Source organism: Oryzias latipes, chromosome 17, assembly GCF_053564925.1.
Source record: "Oryzias latipes strain Hd-rR chromosome 17, Olatipes_Hd-rR_3.1".
NCBI classification, from domain to species: Eukaryota; Metazoa; Chordata; class Actinopteri; order Beloniformes; family Adrianichthyidae; genus Oryzias; species Oryzias latipes.
The window spans coordinates 29,398,984-29,422,823 of NC_136253.1; the positions used below are offsets into that span (position 1 = coordinate 29,398,984).

Genomic DNA, 23,840 nt, shown 5'->3' on the forward strand with positions numbered 1-23,840 from the left:
ATCACACCTGATTCAACCTTTAACCCAAATCATGACCAGTGGAAGTCCCCAGAGAAGTTTTATAACTTTGACCAAATCCAAGCTTTGTTTATGTTAAACCATGTTTGGTTAAAATACTATGTTTTTCTTTAAATTTATATTTTTTATTTACTGACCATTCACTGACCTGTGGAATATTGCGCCTTAACTTCTATCTCTTTGGTCCCACCCCCTTCATGACCACTAATCAATCTGTCCAATCACAAGCAAGCTGAGAGAGCACAGAAAGGTGGAGCCTGGCACTGAAACAGGGTGTGGTTCTGAAACTTTCATGGGCTGTAGTAGTGGCATGGGGTTTAAATTGAGCTGAATGGGGCTGATCCCATAGTTACCACAGCTGATCTGTCACTTTCACACGCTTGCTCTCCTGGCTCAGAGCTTCAGCCGCCCGTGTTTGCCCTTTCATGAGAAGGACAAGTGGAGTCTACTGCCGACAGTTGAGTTTCGCCTGTACCTGCTGACTCACCTCATCCGTTGGATCATCTAAACAGAGGGCTGACTGTTCTGGCTGTGTAGCTGCTTTCCTCTTCAACAGGGGAGCCTGGGACTTTCATTCATAGAGTGAGTTATCATCTCAAGAACTTGTGTTTCCTGTGAGAAAGTTTGAAACTGAGTTTTTGAGGAGTGGGTTTTGTCGTTCTCTCTTTGAGTAGTTTAAGATAAATTCCATTTAGATGAGGTTAGCATCAGCTCACATCTGTGTATCTTATTTTTGGTTGGGTGTATGGCGCAAGTCCTTTGACTCACCTGTTTGACTCGCCAAGTTAGTCAGCTTAACTTGAATATAATAGTAGGTTCAGGGATTTTTTTTTTTAAGGTGACTAGTTACCAAAACATTTTTTTAAAAATATATATATACAGAAGAAACGCCCTGGGCTGGGTGGGAATTTCTTTTTAAAGATTTTCCATGTTTGATTGTGGCAGCCAGGGTCACTCATGGACATTTGATTATGCTCTGCAGCTGTCTCCTGTTTGTTCAGTCAATGGGGCAGCAGGTGTACAAGTGGCTTTGTTGCCGCCCAACCTTGCTCTGATCTACTTTATCAAACACAATTCTTTTTTTTATTGTGTTTCAGAGGTTGAATAAATAAAAGACAAGCTGCAACCATGCTGCACAAAGCAGTCTCCAGCGTTGTAAAGTTCCATGGCTATCTTCAGTCAAGGATTGGTGAGTATCTTCAGCAATGTCTTTGCCTCTGTGCTCCGTTTATTCAATTTTGAAGCATCACGTAACTCTGGGCAGAAAAACACAGTTTACTCAACAAGTTGGACATTGCTGCTTTAAAAACCGGCCCAGATGTTGGTGATTGTGTCACACATTGAGTCACTAATGAGGGGGTGTGTGTATGTGTGCATTTTCCAGATTCCAGGGTCAGGGACTACCCTCTAATGCAGAGCCCTGTGCAAATGTCCACCATCCTGGTGGCCTACGTCGCCTTGGCAGTGTACGTCGGACCCCGCCTGATGGCAAACCGCAAACCTTTCGGTCTCAACAGAGCTATGATCATCTACAACCTCAGCATGGTTTTACTAAATGCCTACATTGTGTATGAGGTACTGAAGACGACTATTTGCTAACTCGTTTTAAAGTGTTTTTTGTTTGAAATAAATCTACTTCAAATTTGATGCTCAGTTTTTGATGTCTGGATGGGCCACCACCTTCACGTGGAGATGCGACCTCATTGACCCCACCACCAGCCCACAGGCTCTCAGGGTAAGAAGAGCTACACTTTTGAAAAGGAATCATTACTTAAGGATTATTCCTGTATTTTACACGGCATCCTTTCACTGTCCCCACAGATGATTCGAGTTGCTTGGCTGTTCTATTTTTCTAAGTTCATTGAACTTCTTGACACAGTAAGAACGTCTATTTTAGCTACTTTCCTCATTCAATCATTTATTTTGAATAATTAAAACGCATCATCTTCTTTTATTGTAGGTGTTTTTTGTGCTGAGAAAGAAGCAAAGCCAGATCACATTTCTTCATGTCTTTCATCACTCTTTCATGCCCTGGACATGGTGGTGGGGTGTCACCCTGACCCCTGGTGAGCCTTTTCCCCACAATCAAAAACACATATTCAATGCTGACGCATTAAGTTTCAGCTGACCCTTTTTTTTCCCCCCCTTTCTTTCTTCCAAGCTGGAGGAATGGGATCCTTCCATGCCATGGTCAACTCGGTGGTTCATGTGATCATGTACACCTACTATGGACTCTCTGCTGCAGGGCCTCGCTTTCAGAAGTACCTGTGGTGGAAGAAGTACATGACTGCCATCCAACTTGTAAGACTCACTATTAACTTATTCAAAGAAATGTTATGAAATATGTCTGATCACTGAAAGCTCTGCTAACTCTAAAAGGTTTTTTTTGTCTCCATTACATTTTTGCAGATACAGTTCATTCTGGTGTCCATTCACATCAGCCAGTACTACTTCATGGAGAATTGTGACTACCAGGTTCCCCTGTGGATCCACCTTATCTGGATTTATGGAGTCCTCTTCTTCTTCCTCTTTGCCAACTTTTGGGTGCAGGCCTACATAAAGGGCAACCGGCTTCCCATAGTTGAGCACAAGACAACGCAGAATGGCTCCGTCAGTGACTCCCAGACTGTGGTGGCCAACGGGAAACGCTGCCAGAATGGGAACGCTCACCAATACCCCAATGGTAGATGCATCATTGGGAAAGTGAAGGAAATATAACCTTGCCTTTTTTACAAGGAGGCAATGAGTTATTTTATGTTTCCGCCTTGAATATGCAATTAATCAGTCATAGCTTGTGGCAGAAATTACCTCAATTTGTATGCAACTCTAGTCTTCTGTGAAATAATCACAATAGGGGGATATGATTGGCATACTTTTTGCCACTGATCTCTTCTTGCAACACAATGTAAGATGCTTAACTGTGTAGAACACTGAAAATTGGTGCTCATGTTGTCACTGATAGTATTCTTTGGCTCATGCTTGTCCTGCAGCACTGTTTGGTTTGCATGGCCTTTGTTGCATGGGAGTATGGCACGGTTTCCACTGAAGACTAGCACATGTAAATAGCTACAGTCATGCAAAGAACATTCATTGTAAATGTCATTTAATTTTCTTTTATTTATCTTTTGAAATAAAATGTTTTAGGTAAAGGTGTTCCTGAAAGCAGTTATGGTGTGCACACCCCACCCCATTTTCTGTTTAGAGAATTATGGAAATGTTATACTGTATATTACAGTATTAAGTCATTTTTGGCATGTCACACACTGCTGTAAAGTCCAGGCAGTTGTGTGTTGCTGTTGTCTGTACTCAATGCAATAGGTTAATAAAATTCAAAAAAAAATTGACTACAGCTTCTATTAAATGTCAATGTGGACTGCAGTGTCTAGAAATCCCCTGGTTGAATCTCCTTTAGCAGTTTTGTGGAAATGCTTGAATACAACCCCCAAACTTTATGGAAAAATCCATTGTCAAGTTCCATAATAAACCTGGTACTTAAATTTGTTCAGAGATGAAATAAATGTAAATCCAAAAACGTCTTTTTAAAGAGCAACGTTTCCAGGGATGTCTTAAACCAAACCAGAAATTGTGAAGAAACTTTCTAAAACTTAAAATACCATCACTCCTGCAGAGACTGGGGGTTAATGCAACATACAAGCCAACTTTGTCAAAAATAAAGTTATGTATACCCACAAATGTTCAGATCAGTTTATTGAAGTAAAATATGCAAAAATGCAAGTCATTCAAATACTTACTGGAAAAACCTATTTGAAAACCCGTCAGTTCGTCATTTTCAAATCCCCTCAGAAAAACTTAAAAAAAAATAAAAATAAAATAAAACTATCGAATAGATTGATGCATCCCACTGCTCGTCGATTTGGTCAACTTCTCTTTTGCTTTCTTCTTAACGGGATCCAATTCAAAGCTCTTCCATAGGCGAATAGTTTCATCCCCAGCGACACTTGCGATGGTGGAGCCGTCAGGGCTTAGAATGACACTGAGAACTCTGTCCTCGTGCCCTAAACCAAAGACAATGAATCAACAGATTAGTTGCTGGGTTATAGAATGCCCCAAACATCTAGTCACAGCTTGGGTATGTGAAACATTTGCTCTGAAACCTGCTAAAATTTCATTTTTTTTTTTTAATAATTGAAGAAGAAATGGACAGGCAACTACTATCATTATGGCCACCATTTTTGAGCATTGACTAGACAAAGTCTAGGAATTATGTGCAGCTTTACTTTGGAATGTTTATGTGAACTCTGCAAATAAATTCAAAACTACTACTTGCCATTTAACTCAGCCACTTTGGAAAAAGATGGGTATTTCCAGATGACAACATTGTTGTGGGCATATCCATGTGCAGACACCAGCTCCTTGTAGTTGGGTGCAAACACCAACGATGAGACCTGTAACAAGAAAAGTTATACAAAAAGAACAAAAAATGCACAAAGGACAACAGAATAGGATTTTTTAAGCATATCGCGTACCTGCGACTGTGTGTCTAGTGAACTGATGCAGGAGCCACTATTGACATTCCAAATGCGGATGTGGCGATCACTGGTGCCCCCTCCTGACGCAAGGATATTTGACTGCCATGGACACCAGGCCAATGCCTACAAGTGTAAAGAGCATTGATAAACCACAATTAAATTACATTGGCATTGCAATATTGAGTAAAGTTCTAAGTATTTAGAGGAAAGAAAAAAAAAAAAAAACCTGTGTTTGTGAGATTATATATATATATAAAAATGTAGGGATTGGTTTGTTTTATACAGAGGAGAAAAAGCAAACACCTAAAATTCTTCAAATATTTCCTTTCATCTTGGAATGTCTAAAGAACCGCTCCCCTGGTTATTTCTGACCCCCAGGTCTCTACCTCACGTGTTTTAGTTGCTTCTGCAACACCTGACGCAATTCTTTAAAGAATTAGACAAAGAAGACAGACAGGGAGGACAGATGCCCAAAATTAGGAAATGTAACTTTAACCATTGCTACAATTGTTTACCAAAAGCAAATATCTAATCAGATCCCCATTTTCTCTACAATAAAAAAAAGCTAAATACCAAATTATGCATAATTTAAATATTTAGTACAGTTGTACAGACCCCTTTTTCTTAAAAAAAATAAATAAATAAGTTAGGGTATGTGGAATATACCACAAACAGAGAGGACCACATTACACCTTTCTGATATTTTTCTGTTACACTGATGTCATTGTGGGTCCTTATTTGTTATTTACAAGGCCAAATGCTGTTAGTTTTACATATTAACCTAATCCTGACCCTATCGTCCTCCAGGTCTGTGAAAAGCCAAGAAAAAGAGTTCAGTACTGGCCCTGAGTATTTAGAAAATTACATGTGAATGGTGATTTATTTATTTATTTATTTTTTTAACTGACCAGCTTTAGAACACAGTCTGAGCACTGCAGAGTGACTCACCTTCACAGCTCCCTGATGTTCACTCCAGCAATTAACAAACTGGGTGTCGTTGCCGGCACTGCCCTCATGCACGCGTGGCCACACACACACCAAATTGTCATTTCCTCCACTGGCTAGGTATCTGCCATCAGGGGACCACTGAAGCCCACACACCTCCTGTGTGTGAGTGGTGAGTGTGAAGATGTGATGGTCTGCCACCCTTACATCATGGTGATGTATATGTCCTGATCTGGAGCCACTGGGGTTTCCAACAGAATTCAGAGAAGCACATATTGATTCAATGGTTTGAAGAGTAGAAGCAGGAATGAATGGGTTTTTACAATCATGTACTGTACCTGGAAAGAATGTGGTCATTCCAACTGAGACTGCCAACTCTTGCTGTGTGACTAGACATGCTGCGCAGGCGCTTCTGATTCTCAACATCCCACAACTAAAAAGAGAGAGGGGGGGGGGGGGTTATTGAATCATACTGAGGGACAATATGAACAAATATTTGATGTAAATTTACATCTGAAAGACATACCTGGACTTTGCAGTCACTGGTACCTACAGCCAGGTAACTTCCATCCTTGGTCCAGGACAGTGAACAGATATAGTCCTCCTCACGCTCCATCCTCATAAGAAGAATTATGTCACCTTTAGTGGCATCCCACAGGTACACGCTGTTATGAAGAGCCACCGCTAGTATGTTGTGACTGCCCCAGTCAAGAAGGTTTAAATCTACACAGGGGAAACAAAAAGAAGCCATGTTACATACAACTAAATCTAAAATCTTCAGGTGTTATTTATTGGAAGGAGGCTTCTTACAGAAGTCATTTCGAAGATCTGGAGCATCCAATATTCTGTCAGGAGTTGAAGAGATGTATCTTGTCTTCTTCGTTGAGGCAGGTGTTGAACCTTGGCTGTAGAGAACTTTTAAATTGTTTTGGTAGCCTGAAGGGGGAATTACGCAGTTAGAAATGGAGGATCACAGGAAAAAAAATGAACCTTTGGGTGACACTAAAGGTACCTTCAGGTGCGTTTAGTGGCTTTCCTCCAAAGTGCAGAATCTTTGCATCTTCAATATTGTATCCATTAAGTGATACAGACCAAGCTTTTTGGCTTTCCTATGAACACAGAAGAACTTGTAATAAACAAATTTAGATTTAGGGGTTCATGAGGGGTTCATAACTTACCAATGTGCTTCCTGCTGTGTTGGCATCCAATGGTTCGTTCTCCTTTGTAAGCAGGAAGTTTGCCACATCCATTTGTTTGCTGTTTCTTGTAGGAATGAAGCGATCCCCACCAATCTTTGAGGGGGTTTTCTTACTTTTCCCTTCAAAATAAAATGCAAAAAAGGTTATTCGACATGCTAGCTGCTTTTATATCCTGCAACTAAGTTTATCTAAATGCCAAACCTGGTGTTTTGCTCGGTGTTTTAGAAGAACTCAGAGACACGTTGGTGGGTTTTCCAGGCGACAGACCGTTTAGGCTGGATGTGTTGGAAGAGCTGGCCTTCCTCTGCCACCTCGCCATGGGAGCGTTTAGGATGGGCATGTCCAGTTTCAAAATACTCTGGATGTCGTTCTCAAACCCAAACTGCGCCATCTAATCCACGTTTCACACAGACGTGGGAAACACGAAACGTAGAATTTTAAATACTTTGATTTAAACTGATTGAATTACTCAAGTGTTTGTTAAGCGGTATGCTAATCCAATCAATATGAGCTTCAGTGTTAGCAAAACAGCAACACTGTACCCCAATAGCATAAACATTTACATTTTGCATTTAGAAAAGAACGTAAGCCAGCAGTCGTACGGATATCCTAAGCTCTTAATTGTTTTTATTATTAAGATTAGCTAACTGACACACAAGTCCGTCTCTGTCCAGAGACGTAAAACAAAGAACAAATAAATTACCGAAATCAATAACCTTAGTTAAGAATTTAAAAAGTATAAAATTGCAGGCTAACCTCACCTTTAAGAAACAAGTAGAATTCAGCGAAACATTCAACTCGTCTCCGTCTCTACATTGAAGTTCCGCAGGTGCGCGGTGACACAGTTTAAAATCCCCAAGGCTGTAATTTGATTGGTTGACTGAACGCGCAGCCGTTAACACCATGGCAACGTCTTCAAATTCATTGGTCAACGTCACTTCCTTTAAGGAACTCCAAGGCAAAATTATGCTCCTTGATTTTTTTCTGTTGCCACCTGTTGGCCAATAAATATAACGTAAATGCAATTTGGATAAACAAAATAAAATGAATACTGGATTAAATGTTGATTTTCATACGTTTCGAAATATCTTCATACATTCTTAGATTGAAAAAATTAGGTGAAGCGGTCAGGAGCCCTTTCCATAAATTATTTTAGTTTGTTTTTGACTACCCCCCCCCCCCCCCCACACACACACACACAATATCTGTCTGTTTTTAATTCAAAGATTTAAAAAAACATTTGTGTGAAGAAGGGCTTACTTCTAAATAACGTAAAAACGGTTGTTCAAAGCAACAACTTTTTGGTTTTGAAAGTTTTTATTTAACATTTTAGGTCAAATATGTTTTTTAAAATATGTTCAACCCAAAAGACCTTCACCTCTTATCTTTTCAGCTGTTGGACAGAGCAAGAAAAAAAATCTGTTTCTTAAAGACCCACTCCGATGAAAATTAGCATTGTTCGTGTTTTTAACGGGTTCTTGGTTACTTTCCACTGCGCAATACTATAATATATTCTCCAATGTTACATTTTGTGATAAATTCTCCACTGTGCAAAACTCAATATAATAATATTGATATTTACTTATTCCTGTATTCTCATTGTAAACGGCTGGCCCGGGACCAGAGACCCTAATTTCGTTTTATCACTGTGATAAAATGACCATAAAGATTCCTGATTCCCGATTGTTACATTTTTCTGATGATGGAAGATACATATAATGAAATTTGGGCTTAAAATGACTTTAATGAATATTTCTTTATTTAACTTGTTGTGAATCAGAAGCAGACAAAAAAATGCAGTTGGAAAAAATGTACTTGTGACGTACAAGGTACTACGGGAAGCCACAAGCTCCCTGCTCTGCTCGATTCTGATACATTAGCTTGTAGACAGACGGTTTATATCATCATTTTCCTCATCCGAGCTGGCATATGGTTCAAAACTGTACGGCTGGGTAGCTCCAGTATTGTCCGCCAATTTTATTGCACCGACAATGTTTCATTTGGGTTGTAACAGCCTGTAAGACAGCAGGCCTACCCCTGCTCCAACAGTCACACCCCAAATACTCTGTTGTCCTGTGGCTGACCTTCCTCCTTTTCAGTACAGACCTCCACCTCTCTAGATGTTCCTCCACCTTCTCATTACAGATCACATTGCCATCTACAAACATTATGATCCACAGTTTCCTGTCCAACCCCATCTGTCAGTCTGTCCATCATCACAACAAGGATGAAGGGGCTCAAAGCTCATCCCTGGTGCAGTCCCTCCTCCACCTGAACTCCCCTGCCACACCTAAAACACATTTCACCACTGACTTATATGTCCTCCACAACACCAACATACTTCTTTGCCCCTCCACACTTTCTCACACAACTCTTCTACTTGCATCCTAACATTGGCTTTCCTTTGATCTACAAATACACAAACAGCACCCTCTGACAAACTCAAAAAATTTCTTGCGATTATCCCATTTTCTTTTCAAATAAAGGGGTGTGTAATTAAGGAAACAAGTTTAAAGTGTCCAGTTTTAGGGCTGCGATTCTCATCTCAATGAGAAAGATGTTGAACTAGGTGAGCAGACAGGTTGCATTTTATTTAATTAATGGGAACCAGGATGCTTCAGTGACAGGTTATAATCAGAATACACAATGCATGTTCAGTGATCTTTAACTCATCCAGAGGTTAAAATGCATCTTGAAATAATCTGAAAGGTTAACATGCACCATCTAGTGAAAGTATGGAGAAATTGAACCCTATGCACCAACAAAATTCTTTGGGACAGAAGCATTAACAGTCAGATAAATCAGATAGAATGTTTGTGTATAGAAGTGTTATCAAGACTGTCACTCCAAACACCTTTGGACCACTTCTTTGCACTATTAGATCACTGTGAGAGTTTTTTTTTTCTTTTTACTTTTCCAGGGTTTCAACACCATCCAGCCAGGACTGCTGCGAGGGAAGCTGGAGGGAGCAGGAGTGGATATGGACTGGTCCATAGACTACCTCACAAACTGTCTGAGGTGGTAGTTAGTAGCACTGGAGCCCCCCAGGGATCAGTTTACTCACAGTTCTTCGTCACCCTACACTGTGGCCTTCACGTCTGCCTTCATCTCCAGAAGTACTCAGACGACTCAGCCATTGTGAGCTGTGTGTCTGAAGGAGATGATGTGGAGAACCCGTCAACTATCAACAACTGTGTGAACTGTTGTGAGAGTAATCACCTGTGCTTAAATGCAAGAAAGAACAAAAAGATTGTGATTGAATTCAGATACTGAAGATTAAGAACGATGACCCAGCTGTGAACGTCCCAGAGAACTGACATTGTCACCGTTGATAGTTTCAGATATCTGGGTGGTCCCCTCAACAATACACTATTTGTGTTCTGGGATTTGTATTTTTACTTTTTTCTTCTTCTTTTGAGCAGCCATGGTGCGTGAACTTCTCCTCTGTCAGATCAATAAAGTAGATTTCAATTCAACAACAGCCTTTTCATTTTGTTATAAAGCTTTTTTATTTTTATTTTAGGCAGGGTCCATTTACCAGCTCAGTGGCCTTGTGGTTAGAGTGTCTACCCTGTAACTGGAAGGTTGTGGGTTCAAACCATGACCTTCATACCGAAGACTTTAAAAAATGGGACCCAATGCCTCCCTGCTTGACACGGAGCATTAAAGGGTTGGATTGGGGGGTTAAGCCACCAAATGGTTCCTGGGCGCAGCTGTGTCTGCAGCTCACTGCTCCCCCAGGGGATGGATCAAAAGCGGAGAACAAATTTCGCACTCCTAGGTGTGTGAGAGATAGTGGGACTTTAACACTTCTGTGTTATAACACAGAAATTTGGCTTAAGCATGTGACAAAATTCTGTCACTGTTCTCACTCAGTGAGGCACAACACACATTTAAAACAAGGGAACAATGTTTGTCTTATAGCATAATTCAGCCACCTGTGAATCCCTCGTTAATCAAAAACAAACAGCTGATCAACATCAGTATTGGAACAAAGGTTGCTTCTCTAAACCTTTGTAAAGCATTCTGATAAAAATGCAAAGAAGCATGACTTTTACACGTCATTACAAAGAAAGACCATAAAGCAAAACAGAAACTTGTTTTATAGTTAGTGTTTGTCATTTAATTACACAGTTCAATAGTTTGCAAAATTGATCATATTTGGAAGTAGGCACTAAGATGAAACCCTTTCAAGAAAATTGCTTAAATTCATAGTTCAAACCTTCCATTTGTCTTAAAACATTTGTTAAAAAAGAAATTACAGTTACAACGAATACAACGTGTACAGTACATTCATTTAGTGTTTAAGTGAAATAATTAAAGCTCTAGTGTGAGTATAATACATGCATTTTAAAGTGCTTAAAATGGAGTGGTTCAGACCTAAACCAGAAATATCAGAGTTAAATGCATTAAACAATATGTTTGACTGCTAGGTTCAAATATACAAAACCTGTTTTATAATGTTTTATAACATAAAATGAAACACTTTTGGTCCTTATTCTGAGCATAATCAAAAAGTAAGTTTGTGAAATCTGTGAACTCTGAAAAAATATATATATTTTGCATGAAACAGAAAATTTTTAACTAAAAAAAAAAGGCAAAGTTAATATTTAGGGTGTGGAGGTGAACAAGGATTCCATTGTTTTGTTATGCTCTTTGATTATGCATTTACATGACTCCAAATATATAGATGCACGAACATTGTATAGTAAAATATGCTTGCTTGCTGCAAAGTAAATAAGAGAAGAAATGCAAATATCAAATACACATAAAAAACAAGAATAGAAACCGAAAGAAGCCAGGCGGTTTTACTTTACATCCAAATATTCAATCTTTCACACACAGACAGGGTTTTGATTGCTTTTTGCTTCTCAGAATTACAAATACTAGTAATATACCAATTGAACAGATACAGAGTCTAATGACGTATTTTACATGTTGCCTTACTGGACAATAAAAAAAAACGTGATAAAAAAAAAACGATCAGTTCTCTCATCTCAATCGGAACCTCTGAGCAAAGCCTGCATGTTTATTCTGGAAACGTTTTGCAGACTTTGACATTTAGTTTTTTGCTAGTTCCCCCATCACATATTAAGCACACTGGTAAACCAGTCTCAACAGCAGTGAAAGCAAATCTGCCCATGTAGCATTGAATGTTCTGTTGTCTTCAGATACTATTCTTTAAATTTTCTCAAATAAGCTTGCACTGGGTCAATGACGAGTTGTAAGAGAAAACCCCCCTTTCTTTTTTTTTTTACAGCATCATCATGCTTTTTGAAACTGGAATAAGTAACTAGCCTAAAACACATTTGCATTAAATACTACTAATTTGTTTGTAAAAGCTCCAGGGACCTGAGAGATAAAAGTGTGGCTCCAGAGCCAACCCCTGACCAAGATGATGTTTAAAATCACAGAGTGCTGTAACCATAGTCGTTTGTGTATGGATCCGTGTTACTCAAGTTCTTAGGGTAATGAATAATGGAGGCAATGACACCTGCAAAGAATCACAATAGCAAATTAGTATTACTGTACTCTATGGGGAAACCAAGGTGAAATATATAGGAACAAATGAGGATGTTAACATTTTCTGAAATAAATTACCACCAAAACAATTTCAAAAACTGTTACTGGCTTACTTGGATTCATAAAACATGCATGACTGGTCTAAAAATACATAAACAGACATCAAAAGGGAGGGTATGGGGTTTCAAGTATTGTAATATTTAACTTGTTCTCAATCTTCTTAGAACGTCAGCTGACAAGTGTAGAAAAACTGAAATAAAAACAGACGGGTGGTTGTTTCTCTTACCTCCAGGGTATGTCCAACCTAAACAGAGGGAGGAAAAAAGACAAACACATGATCATGTTTTACATTTTCCTGTCGTAAAGACCCAGTACAGGCAATCATGATATAAAGGGGGTTGAAAATTTTTTTTTTTTTAAAAAGCTGAGCACTTTAAACAGCTGCAAAAATGAGACTTTCCTGCTTTAAATTTTGAGAGGAACATTTTATGAACAACAAGATTAGATTCATAAGCTGTTTAACCGTATTCACTGAAAGGCAAAAACAGAATACAACTTACCTTGACTTCTGGAAACAAGAATGCTCAGTGTGAACATTACAGCGAATACAACGAAAACTGGAATAATAATTTGAATAAAAAAGATTCCTGAACCTAAAGAAAAACGAAAAAGAAAGACATTCTCTTTAAAAGGAGCACTTTTGTTTTACATTTTAGAAACAGAGGCGGAGAACGTACCTGATGGTTTGTCTGAAAATTTCAGTTCTTTCATGAGCTGCATGCAACCGTTCTGCAGCCGTGTGCTTTCAGACTCTGTGTGATGTCCATTCGGCTCCAAAATCCCCTTGAGGACCATTGCTTGTGCCACGAGAGCTGTCCATGTGCCGTTGGGCTCCAGACTAAGATAGACTGTGCCATTGTAAAAGACGCGGTCAGTCCAATGGAGCTGATGTCCCTCCAGAATGCACTCTTGATGGCAAACGATGATATGACCCTCTGCTAGCAGTAAAGACAAAACACGATCATGAAACGCAATTTAAAACATAACTGCAGAGCAGAAATGCAAGACAACTTACTTAAAGCTGGCATCTGACTGATGCTAGCACTGAACAGCAAAAGTTCTTTGTTTGACAAACTTTGGAGGATGTTGCTGACCTCCTGACTCGTGCTGCTCAGAGGCACACCATTAAGAAGAACCCGCTCAGCAACATAATTACCCCCCACCACTCCCGAGTGCTGGATCTGGATTATGATGGCATCTAAGGACAAAACGAACGGTGTTTGCAGTAAATACCAGTGTTCAGATGCAGGATGGATCATTGTTAGGGTGATTGCAGAAGTATAGCAACTTTAAAAAACAATCTGTAAATTGCAAATGCAGTAGAAAAAAATGACTGTATGTGCATATGTGTATGTGTGTATGACTGTATGTATGAGAAAATGTCCTGAAATCCTATAATAATCCAGAACAGATGAAAAAAGATCAAATGTAATCCATTTATTGTTTTTTTGGGAATTGAATTATTTTCTTTGACATTTTTTTATTTTACATTATTTAAGAAAAAAAAGTTCTCGGAATCACATTTACATGCCTTTATTGTTTAGGAGTAATACATCTGTACGTCTTGTAATAGGTCACAAGTGAATAGCAGAATAACAACAGCCACAAAAAAAGATAAACTACTAAAAAAAAAGATAGTCGAGCCAATTTGCTTCTTTAAAATGTAAACTCTTTAAAGAGCACAAATTGCGCAAAATTATAAAAACCATCGCCACTCTGACTGATAGATTTATATTTAACTTATTCTGGGTCAGTTTATTAATTGTGTGACATTTTCAAAATATTTGATGTCAAGTTGTAAGCAGAAAACATTTGTATCTTACCTGCAGGAGGGAGGACCGGATCGCCCTGCGATAATTGGCTTAATAGAAAATAAATAAATGAGCAAAATTGTAGTTCTGTGATCCTCATTTTGTTCTAGACAAAATATACACACAAATGTATGTAGATACTTTGACAAGCTCTGTGCAAATAAAGAAGCGCATTAACTTCTAAATGTCACAGAGAAACAGGAGTCAACAAACTGGAACAGACGGACATCCGCGGGATCCACCCCTCTCATTATGGTCTTGTTGTCTCTGCCGTTCAGCTTCACTTTCGCTTCAGGAATTTTTTTAAATGTCCGCCTCTGATTGGCTGTAAATCTTGCACCTGCGCAGTTACGTCGATTTGATCACCAACTCTCACAAATCTTTGACGGCAGACTTACTTATATAGTTTTATTTATTTGTTGTTCCTGGCTATATCCAATAATAATAATAATAATAATAATAATAATATTAATAATAATAATAATAGTAATAATGATAATAATATAATTTTATAATGAAATAAACATTAAAAAAGCAGAAATGAGAAATAGAAATGAGACCTTCCAAGTTTTAAAGGCAAAGAAGTAATTTTTAAAACCAGATGGGCTTTTTTTTGCCTTTTGTGTCAATGTGATTCCATGTCTTCAGATCTCTTTGCTATTCAATGATTGTGGCAATTTATCATTAAGCCCTTTTTTTCCTATAGCATAGCATAAGTGAAGACACCACTGTCTGCAATGCTCCAGTAGTTTTCATTTAATTTTTCCAAAATTATGTGTTATCCTGGTTCAAATAAATGTTGGGAGCAGATTCTGTATTTAAAAATCCGGTGTTTTTTGTCCTATACCTAGCAATAAATGAAACTGAGCTGAAACATTGGAGCAGGTACTGCCTTGTCATCCTAAGATCAGAACAGCAGTCAAAACAATGTGGTTGGCTCCTTGTTGTTTCTGCCAAACCCAACAAGCAAACGTATAAGTCAGAAACACCCAATCGTCCACTGCAGAACACAATACAGAAGCTTAATATTGAATTTATATGGTAGAAAGTTGGGTAACTATGTCAGATTTGTGCTCACAAACATTCGGTTGTGAAATTCACTTTCCTGGTACAAATTATTTAAAAAACAATTTAACTTAAGAAGGTTTAAGTCTGGGTATTTTCTCAGTGGTTATATATTAGCTCAAAAAAGAGTATTTCTATGGTAATCTATGTCAAAAGTTAATCAGTTGTCAGTTATTCTTTTTTGGTTCACTTTTTAACAAAATCTTGGGCAAGATGACCTGTTTTTACGTTCTCTCTGCTGGTTCTCTGTAGACACAACCTCTTGTCTTTGTTTCTCTGATAACAAGGAACATTTTGTGTATCTCTCCCTCTGAGTCAGAATGTACAACTTTTAAACCTTATCTGATGTTTTTCCAATAAACAAAAAGCTTGATTGTCTAAGAAAAAGAACATTTGGCCTTTTAAGCCATCGGGTATTTTAAGTGTTTAAACTTAAGATTCTCTGAGTCGGAAAGTTTCACTGATTGCCTGACAAAGCACATGTGTACACCTTAACGTGCAAATTCCGTCCAGAACATTCATCCTTTTGTCATTGGAAAATGTAAACAACATCTGTGGTTCTGAGACAGCCGTACTGTGTTCTAAGAAGGAAGATTTATGTAAGTTGTTGTGGTGACCTCACATTTTCAGACGACAGCAGGAAAAATAAAAATCCTGAAATAGAAAGCTTCCTAAAAGAAATCGGATGTAGGAACAAAACAGAAAGAGCTCTTAAAAATCCTACTGGTTTACTGTGTGTGATCCAAAACTGGATCAACTTGAATTGTGCTCCCATTTTCTGTTTTTACATCAGCAAATCATATCAGAAAAAAGTTTACACAGATTGCAGATATGTGAAAAGTTGAAATAATCCTCAAAATAGCTAATCCATCTTTCAAATTACATTAATAATCAAAATATTTGTTTAATCCAAATCTTTGAATCCAGTCAGACATTGTGTCAAGTGTTGACAGTTCTCTCCAGTGTCACAATTATTACCAGAGGATGTTTATGAAAAATGTCTTCTATTCCATTAAAAATAAAGAAGGCACAACTTTTGCATTCAAAGAGGTTTATTCTCCCAATAGGCATAGGGAAAATAGGACAAAGCGATTGTAACCCATAGTAAATGAAATGCCAAAAAAAATAAAAAAAGTTATACTAAATTATTGTACATTTGAAGTCTTTTTTTTTTTACATTTGTAGAAAGTTTATAACAATGCAATACAAGCATAAAACAAAGTCCAGAATACAATTCAACATTGTTTTAACTTTCGAAATTCTTAACTATTTAGAACAGAAATATAAGTATTATAATTTTTTTTAAAACAAACTGGTGATAAGGAATAACCAAATAAAACATTCACAAAAGGGATAAAAAAGTCAACTTTAAATTTAGATCATGTTTTGCTGGGTAAAATTTGTGCGTTAGTTTGAAAGGGATTTATTTGACCTTGTTTGTTAAGGTGAATTTTTGTGGTAAAGACCAGACTTTTTTTCCATTTAATGTTAGATATAATATTAGCCAAATAAAAGTTAGCCGATGGAACGGAAACCAAATTATCCTGGAACAAAGCTCTGGTTTTTGAGTTCAGAGAAGCAAAAACTAACCTGAGGAGATTGATTTTTGATTTGATTTTATTGATTTATTTCAAGGATTGTAGTCAAAGCAATAAATAATTTACACATATTTATCAAACTCATTACAGAAATGATGAAATGCATAGATTACAAAGACAGAAAACAAAACAAAAATGTCACTTAAATCACATTTGCTTAATTAAATACAGTGATCATTAACTGAAGTAAGTAGAGTTTGATTTATTGCTTGAAAAGGGAGTGGGAAGAAGCAAGCTTGTATTGGATATATTATTATTATTATCATTATTATTATCATCATTATCATCATTATCAATAATAATAATAATAATAATAATAATAATAATAATAATAATAATAATAATAATAATAATAATAATAATAATAATAATAATAATAATAATAATAATAATAATAATAATAATATGCACTTTCCTTGAAGTAACCACAGCAAGACTGGAAATTTCCTGTGTTTGGCTTTACCGCCCTCTAGTGTGCAGCCGCGGTACTGCGCTCCACTTGATCGGTTGTGCGCTTGTCAGGGTGCGTTTACACTAAACATGGCTTCTCAGTCTGTTGGAGAGCTTCAAGAAATGGAAGGTGAGTATACATATTTAAAATTTTTGTTTTTGTTGTATCGTTTATGATTGTGTGGGCCCTGTAAATAAGCATTTGTTTAAAGGACCGTGTAAAATACTGGCGTGGCTGTATTTTCGTCGTTCTAGAATACCTTTACCCCACCATGTCTGTTTGGCTAACAAGCTAACTTAGACGTTAGCTTTCGTCAACATCCACGTATTGTATTTAGCGACATAATTTCCCCCCAAGTTTTTCAACAAACATGTTTTTTTAAGTTGAATATTTTTATATGGAAATTAAAATCGTCACGTTTACGTTAGACATATTAGCTTTGAATTTTTCTTGGGATTGTTTGTTAGCTAAACTAGCATGTTGAGCTTTAAATGAGCAGTATTTTAAAATTAGTGCTTGTAAAACATGAAAGACGCCAAAGATATCTTTGTTTTGCAGACTCCTAAGCTTTTGGGTGTTTTTTGGAGTTATCGCTGGTAATTGAGTGTACACATTTGAACTCATTTGATCACCTTTTCCTCCCAAATGCACGACATACTCTAACCTTTTATTAACGAAGATGGCCAGAAACTCGTTATATGCTCCTGGACAATCGAGAAACAAGCCTTTGTGTCAATAAGATAAGAGAAAGAAGAATGTTATGTGAATGTCAGTCCCACATAACAGAAATAAATGTCTTTAGGATTAATAAAGCGTTTTTGTTGTTGTTGTTTTGGTCTGCTGTAGTTGACCGAAGGGGTGATTCTGAAGAGTCCGGGGATGATGAAAGCAGGAGGAAGAGTATTAATGGCGATGTGGACCCCAACCAGCCCTCCACAACAACAAGTGAGCAGCAGACACACTTCACACAGTCTGACATTCAGAAGCATGCCACACGGATTTAACAATGTATGCATATACATATCTGTCTGTTTAGATGAGTAGGTATTAAACAGGGGTACCTGGTGAGGCTTCATATTTAAACACAAAATGATTTTAGTAATTCTAATGAAGAACCAAATGATCAGAATGTAAAATTACATTTTGGAGTATTTCTTTTTTCAAATCACTGTGAATCATAAAAAAGGAAGCGTATTGCATTCCATTAAAAACTTTTGTTTTGTCATGTATTAAAAAAAAATATGAAGAAAAAAAAACATGGGTGATCTTTATTCAAATCTTTTCCATGATTTTTATTCTAATATTTCTACAACCAGGCTGAGCTCTAACCTCATCTGCTCATGAAAACCTTAGGATGACCTGCAATTATAAGTTGAAAATCCACAATGTGTCCGTCTAATAGACATCATATGTTTTGTTTATGTGCCCAATGTTAGGTTGGGGTTGTGAGGAGCTTTAAGCTAGTGGGGGGAAGAATGCAAAGAAAGGGATGATGGGAAATGAGTCCAGGCTCGCCCACGCTATAACAGGGGATCATAATTTTGCAAAAGGCAAATTTCTGATGAACTCCTGCTGCTCTGCAGAAACTGTCCTAAAAAAAAACGACAGGTTTTTGATTTAGCCTAAAAACGGCATAATCATAAATAAAGACCCTTTGGATCAAAAGTTGATTGGAGTGGAACTTTAAGAGCCCTTTATCAGCTGAGGTCATTTGTTTAGATTTGCTTTTCTTTAGATGCTAATAATGGAAAATGTTTTGGGTTTAGGCAGTAAGTTTATTTTATTTTTTTAAGATCTATGTGTTTTCTGTAAAGGTAAAGAAGAGTCACCGGTTGACATGGACACCATAACCTTGGACCCAGAAGAAGAGGTAAGAAGCCTTATTCTTTAAAAAAAATATATATATATAATAAAAAGGCAAGCTTCTTCAGTCATCTTTTCTGGAATCATTTGATGTGATCATAGATGTAAAAACTACCACATGTTTTTAGCTTTCTACACTAAATAGAAAAAGAGAAGGTGTTTTTATTTGTGTTTTGACATGGAGGACAAAAGCTGTAGTCAGTTGTTGTTTTTTTTCCCTTCAGGACGTTGATCTTGTTCATTGTCGCATTGGAAAGATTGAAGGACTTGAGGTTTTACAGAAAGCTAAAGTAAGTCTTTCCAGTTCACTTCTAATGACACATTTAGCTTTTTACTGCACATACATTTTAGTCAAATAAAATAGCATTTACAAGTAAGGATACATGTTTCCCTTTCTGTTTGGCTTATTTCCTTTCCCCCCCCCCATTCTTCTGATTTCTCAGACGCTCTCCTTACGACAGAACTTAATCAAAAAGATAGAAAACCTTGAGAGCTTGAGCTCACTGCGAGAACTAGATCTCTACGACAATCAGATCCGAAAACTGGAGAACCTGGACAACCTCACAGAGTTAGAGTAAGTTAGGAAAAAACCAAATGTCCTGCATACCGATTTTTTTTTTTTTTTATTCATTTAATTCTGAAGATACTTTCTTGAATGAACCCACAGGCAGCTTGATGTGTCGTTCAACATTTTGAGGAAGATTGAGAATCTGGAGCGATTGACTCAGCTGAAAAAACTGTTTCTGGTTCACAACAAAATCACCGGCATTGCCAACCTGGAGCACTTCAGCTTCCTGGAGATGCTGGAGCTGGGCTCTAATCGCATTCGGGTATGAAGGGATGGATCTTTGCAGCTCTGAGGTTCCTTTCTCACACATTTATGCCATTTGACTTTCTTCACAGGTCATTGAGAACCTGGACGGCCTCACATCTTTGACGAGTTTGTTTCTTGGCACGAATAAAATAAATAAGCTTCAGAACCTTGATGCTTTACACAACCTCTCTGTTTTAAGCATTCAGGTAATGTGATAAACGCACCTTTTTGTGGGAGTTCTGAGACAAGTATCAGTATCAATTTTGGTTGTATTTGTATTTTTAGAGTAATCGGATTACTAAAATAGAAGGGCTTCAGAACCTTGTCAACCTGAAGGAACTCTATCTGAGTCACAATGGCATCGAGGTCATTGAAGGCCTGGAAAACAATGTGAGTTGAACTCTCTCACAGAACTTTAGAGGAAAAATTACTACTACTTTTCTTAGGCTGAAGAATAAAGTGAGGCTGAACTTTTTTTTGGTTTGTTTTTTTTACAGAAAAAGCTGACAACGCTGGATATTGCTGCCAATCGAGTAAAGAAAATTGAGAACATCAGTCATCTGACAGAACTGCAGGAGTTCTGGGTAATCATCATTTTTATTTTTTTAGTTTGCAGACTAAATTCACTGCTAACTGATGTGTCTGTTACTGTGAGATGGTGATATTAGTACTAAGAGAGCGAGCGTGTGGTTCTTCAGGTAGCTTCCAGGTCCTGCTTACTTCAGAAGACCACACAATTTATCATGTTTGGAATTTATCGAACCGCAGATCCTTCGATCGCCGGCCGACTTTCTCAACCCTTTTAGCTGCTGCCGCCTGGATCACAACTACAAGCTTTTTTCATCTGCTCCTGATTCTCAGCGATTTGAATAGAGAACTAATCAGATATGCAATTTTAAGCCTAATTGTCTTCATGTGTCTCCCATCATTAGAAAATGTACAAGAACACGTTAAAAACATGATATGTATATATGTGTCTTTTTTTAATCAGCACTTCAGGTAATGGTAATGCCTTAGTTTATTTCTATTGCACTGATGGTTGTGTTTTGGTTAAATGTCTCCACAGATGAATGATAACCAGATAGAAAACTGGTCAGATCTGGATGAGCTGAAGAACGCCAAGTCCCTGGAAACAGTCTACCTTGAAAGAAACCCGCTGCAGAAAGATCCTCAGTATCGGAGAAAGATCATGCTGGCCTTGCCCAGTGTGCGCCAGATCGACGCCACCTTTATTCGATTCTAAACTGTAGCGCGTCAGCCGCTATCCAACCTCACCGTGCACCCCCATCCCCCCCTCACACACACGCCACCTTCTCCGACACGTTTTGAAACGTTCCGTTTCCCAGTCACTCCATGTAAAATATACATTCCATCCCAAAACATATCTATGGCTCACCGAGCAAATGCTCGTATGCACACATTCTTCTCCTGATCTGTGCTCCTCTGTGGAAGCTTTTATTTATTAAGGCACAACTGTGAAAATGAAAACAACTACCCTCTACTTTAATATTTCCTCCACACTTTTTTTCTCTTCATCTGGGAGACAGAGTCGAACCGGCAGTGTCCATGAAAACAAAAACGTAGGAAGGCAGTCTCTATACTTGAAATTGGATAATGATCATTCCCAGGTTAGGCGTGTCATTATGGTCATTGTAAGGATTTCTCCGTTATGTTTATTTTTTCTTTTGGGGGAAGAAAATGCTGCTCTCATTTCTGTGCTGTTTTTTTTTCCGTTTGCATGTAGTTTAAAATGTAATCTTAACATTTGCTTCGTTGGATATTATTAATAACGTTTTGTTTTTGCTTCATTTCTAACATTTCTTGAGCAGGGTATCAAACTTAGCAGTAAGACGTCCACAATGAAGCCTTAAGACAGACTACATATTTACACCTCATTGGTTGCATAAATCTATCTTTAAGGGGGGAAAAAAACGTACTAGTGTGTAACTTTTAATAAACTGGCTGCAGCAATGAAGGGCACATTTGGATGTTCAACCTCCTTGTCCATGTTTTTTCCTGAAGAGATCACAGATTACTAGATCCATTTCCTGCTGAACAAAAAGTCGACTCTGTAAGAAAATAAAGCGTATGAGAATGTAAAACAATGCAGTGCTTCTAGGTTCAGTGGTTTGTCTTTTTTGTGGCTGCATTTTAGTTTTGAACACGCTTTTCTTCGTTTCACCTCAGCTTTTGAAAAGACTCGAACATGCAATTTGTGAAGCACAAGTTGAATGTAGAGTTTGTTTGTTTTGATCTTCTTCTTCCAGGACTGAACTCTTGTTTAGCCATTGTAAGATAAACCAGTCCATGCTCATTTTTGGCTTGTAGAATTGGTTTGAAGTATTCATGCTGTGTTTTTATCGTAGACCCATTAATGTTGGTTTGACTCGCTGGAAACAGTATTTCTGCAGTCTTCATTGTAGAATGCTTCAGTGCTCATAATGTAGTTTAAGACATTTTTTATGTAGAAATGATTCAACAACTCTGAGCTGAGAGGTCACTTAATATAGAGATGCACTAGAGGCAGAGGTGGAAAGTGCACTATTTTATTTGGAACCACTTCGACATTTCAAAACATTAAAAAAAAGGGTTTGTGTATCCTAGAACTTTAGGAAAAGGAAATCAGCTACTCAAATTTAAATCTCAATTTATTGCTTTAATTCTTAGATGTATAACAGGTGGGGCTTTTTAAAAGACTATCCTAAAGACAGTTATGCATTTCCAATACGCCTGATGAATATGCCCTTTTATTTTAAATTTTGGAACTGATCCTAGGAATCTGAAATATAAGAGCGTGGAGTTAAAAACCTGTAGATTACACCTCTCACGTCTTAAGCCTGTGCTATCATCTTCCCTTTGTAAACGTTTGTTTCTGCCAATCAGTCTAACCAATTTGTGTGATGTCAAAATTGAGATAAAGATGATGTTGCAACTCGAAGAGAATTTACAGAAACTGCTTTCAGCTTTTTATCTTAGTTTCAAATTTTTTTTACTTATTTAATGCTGTTTTTGAACTGAATGTATTATGCAAATAATAAAGTGACACTTATGAAAGGGCAAGTTTTTGTGTGGTTTTATATTGTCAAAGATATTTTGAAGCCTAATTTGACATTTAGGTTTATGATTATGCCTTAATTTGTGACAAAGATCAAAATTCTGACCTTATTTGATTGACATTGGTACCGATAAGAGCTTAATATTGTGTAGAAGGTGCACAACTGACTTTTATGTACATTATATGAATGAAATCTGTAGTAATATTTTCTGTGCTATATTTTTACTATAGTATGTTTCTCAAATTGGTTAAATCCACAAAGTTGTGAGCATTTAAAATAAACCTCGTTTAGACAGCTTTTGTCACATCAGGTTTTTTTTATGTTAAGCTTTCTTGGCATTAATACCTAAAGTTTAAAAACTAGCTATGTAACTTTTTTTTAATTGCATTTTTTTATCTGTTCATAATCCATCTATATTTGAACAAAGAAGTACTCAGAAATGCAGTTCTGATCTTAAACCATTTTATATATGTATTTCAAACACCAAGTGCACGATTTTCATTGGAGAGGGTCTTCAAACCGTTATCATTACACTTTTCAAGTCTTATTTTGCTTTGTGGAATGACCAGCAGAGCTGATTTTATTGGCATTACCCATGAAGAAACAGTTACATATTTTGTCACCCCTAAAAATTATTTGGTGTTTGTTAATGTTGCCACAGTATCTTGTATTTCCCAAACTTTAACACACTCATTTATAATGCATCAAGAATAAATGGTAGACATTTTACAAACACGTAGGTGAATATAGCCCATTGTAGCTGACTGTACAAGAGTGGGTACTCCAATAAAAGTAAAAAGTATGGTAGGCACAAAGTTACTCATAACGGAGTCAATGTAATATATTACTATCCAGATCCGCAAAAAAAGTTATAAGAGTTAAAATTGTGTAACTTCGAAAAAGCACTGCAACAAAAAAATTATATTCCAATGAGAAATTTTATAATT

At 37.3% G+C, this 23,840-nt stretch overlaps 4 protein-coding genes across 7 annotated transcripts; 2 read left to right on the plus strand and 2 right to left on the minus strand.

Moving 5' to 3' along the window:
- Positions 1-280: 280 nt before the first annotated feature.
- elovl1a (ELOVL fatty acid elongase 1a) lies at positions 281-3,171 on the plus strand. Its single transcript, XM_004079253.5, has 8 exons — positions 281-600; positions 1,116-1,207; positions 1,403-1,593; positions 1,673-1,753; positions 1,840-1,896; positions 1,979-2,084; positions 2,180-2,319; positions 2,428-3,171. The coding sequence occupies exons 2-8, from the start codon at positions 1,147-1,149 to the stop codon at positions 2,734-2,736; spliced, it is 945 nt and encodes a 314-aa protein (XP_004079301.1). The 5' UTR covers positions 281-600; positions 1,116-1,146; the 3' UTR covers positions 2,737-3,171.
- A 538-nt stretch (positions 3,172-3,709) lies between these two features.
- cdc20 (cell division cycle 20 homolog) lies at positions 3,710-7,583 on the minus strand. Of its 2 annotated transcripts, none has more exons than XM_011486617.3 (11): positions 7,414-7,583; positions 6,854-7,043; positions 6,632-6,771; positions 6,466-6,562; positions 6,264-6,389; positions 5,980-6,176; positions 5,792-5,886; positions 5,457-5,694; positions 4,506-4,631; positions 4,307-4,424; positions 3,710-4,034 (listed from the first exon to the last, which is right to left on the minus strand). In XM_011486617.3, exons 1-11 carry the CDS (start codon positions 7,555-7,557, stop codon positions 3,856-3,858), a joined length of 1,650 nt encoding a protein of 549 aa, XP_011484919.1. In that variant the 5' UTR covers positions 7,558-7,583; the 3' UTR covers positions 3,710-3,855.
- A 3,169-nt stretch (positions 7,584-10,752) lies between these two features.
- On the minus strand, positions 10,753-14,310 carry si:dkeyp-13a3.10 (uncharacterized). 3 transcript variants are annotated; one of them, XM_078935164.1, is made up of 7 exons: positions 14,172-14,310; positions 14,059-14,096; positions 13,251-13,433; positions 12,913-13,173; positions 12,736-12,828; positions 12,462-12,479; positions 10,753-12,146 (listed from the first exon to the last, which is right to left on the minus strand). In XM_078935164.1, the coding sequence occupies exons 3-7, from the start codon at positions 13,261-13,263 to the stop codon at positions 12,061-12,063; spliced, it is 471 nt and encodes a 156-aa protein (XP_078791290.1). In that variant the 5' UTR covers positions 13,264-13,433; positions 14,059-14,096; positions 14,172-14,310; the 3' UTR covers positions 10,753-12,060. The 3 variants fall into 3 exon arrangements, with proteins under 3 accessions (XP_078791290.1, XP_023821264.1, XP_023821263.1); XM_023965496.2 differs by having other exon boundaries at positions 12,913-13,170; positions 14,059-14,292; XM_023965495.2 differs by having other exon boundaries at positions 14,059-14,292.
- A 2,822-nt stretch (positions 14,311-17,132) lies between these two features.
- ppp1r7 (protein phosphatase 1, regulatory (inhibitor) subunit 7) lies at positions 17,133-22,897 on the plus strand. Its single transcript, XM_004079254.5, has 10 exons — positions 17,133-17,289; positions 18,007-18,105; positions 18,975-19,030; positions 19,248-19,313; positions 19,467-19,597; positions 19,691-19,853; positions 19,927-20,043; positions 20,123-20,227; positions 20,335-20,421; positions 20,904-22,897. The coding sequence occupies exons 1-10, from the start codon at positions 17,250-17,252 to the stop codon at positions 21,078-21,080; spliced, it is 1,041 nt and encodes a 346-aa protein (XP_004079302.1). The 5' UTR covers positions 17,133-17,249; the 3' UTR covers positions 21,081-22,897.
- The last annotated feature ends 943 nt before the right edge of the window (positions 22,898-23,840 follow it).

Coding starts and splice junctions, on each gene's coding strand:
- elovl1a (XM_004079253.5), top strand. CDS start 1,147: ATGCTGCACAAAGCAGTCTCCAGCGTTGTAAAGTTCCATGGCTATCTT. Junction 1,897..1,978: donor TCATTGAACTTCTTGACACA/GTAAGAACGTCT, acceptor CTTTTATTGTAG/GTGTTTTTTGTGCTGAGAAA. Junction 2,085..2,179: donor GGGTGTCACCCTGACCCCTG/GTGAGCCTTTTC, acceptor CTTTCTTCCAAG/CTGGAGGAATGGGATCCTTC.
- cdc20 (XM_011486617.3), bottom strand. CDS start 7,557: ATGGTGTTAACGGCTGCGCGTTCAGTCAACCAATCAAATTACAGCCTT. Junction 6,772..6,853: donor AACACCGAGCAAAACACCAG/GTTTGGCATTTA, acceptor TTTATTTTGAAG/GGAAAAGTAAGAAAACCCCC. Junction 6,177..6,263: donor AGATCTTCGAAATGACTTCT/GTAAGAAGCCTC, acceptor TCCCCTGTGTAG/ATTTAAACCTTCTTGACTGG.
- si:dkeyp-13a3.10 (XM_023965495.2), bottom strand. CDS start 14,146: ATGAGGATCACAGAACTACAATTTTGCTCATTTATTTATTTTCTATTA. Junction 13,434..14,058: donor TCCGGTCCTCCCTCCTGCAG/GTAAGATACAAA, acceptor TTTTGTCCTTAG/ATGCCATCATAATCCAGATC. Junction 12,829..12,912: donor ATTTTCAGACAAACCATCAG/GTACGTTCTCCG, acceptor GTTTTTCTTTAG/GTTCAGGAATCTTTTTTATT.
- ppp1r7 (XM_004079254.5), top strand. CDS start 17,250: ATGGCTTCTCAGTCTGTTGGAGAGCTTCAAGAAATGGAAG. Junction 19,598..19,690: donor GACAACCTCACAGAGTTAGA/GTAAGTTAGGAA, acceptor ATGAACCCACAG/GCAGCTTGATGTGTCGTTCA. Junction 20,228..20,334: donor TTGAAGGCCTGGAAAACAAT/GTGAGTTGAACT, acceptor TTTTTTTTACAG/AAAAAGCTGACAACGCTGGA.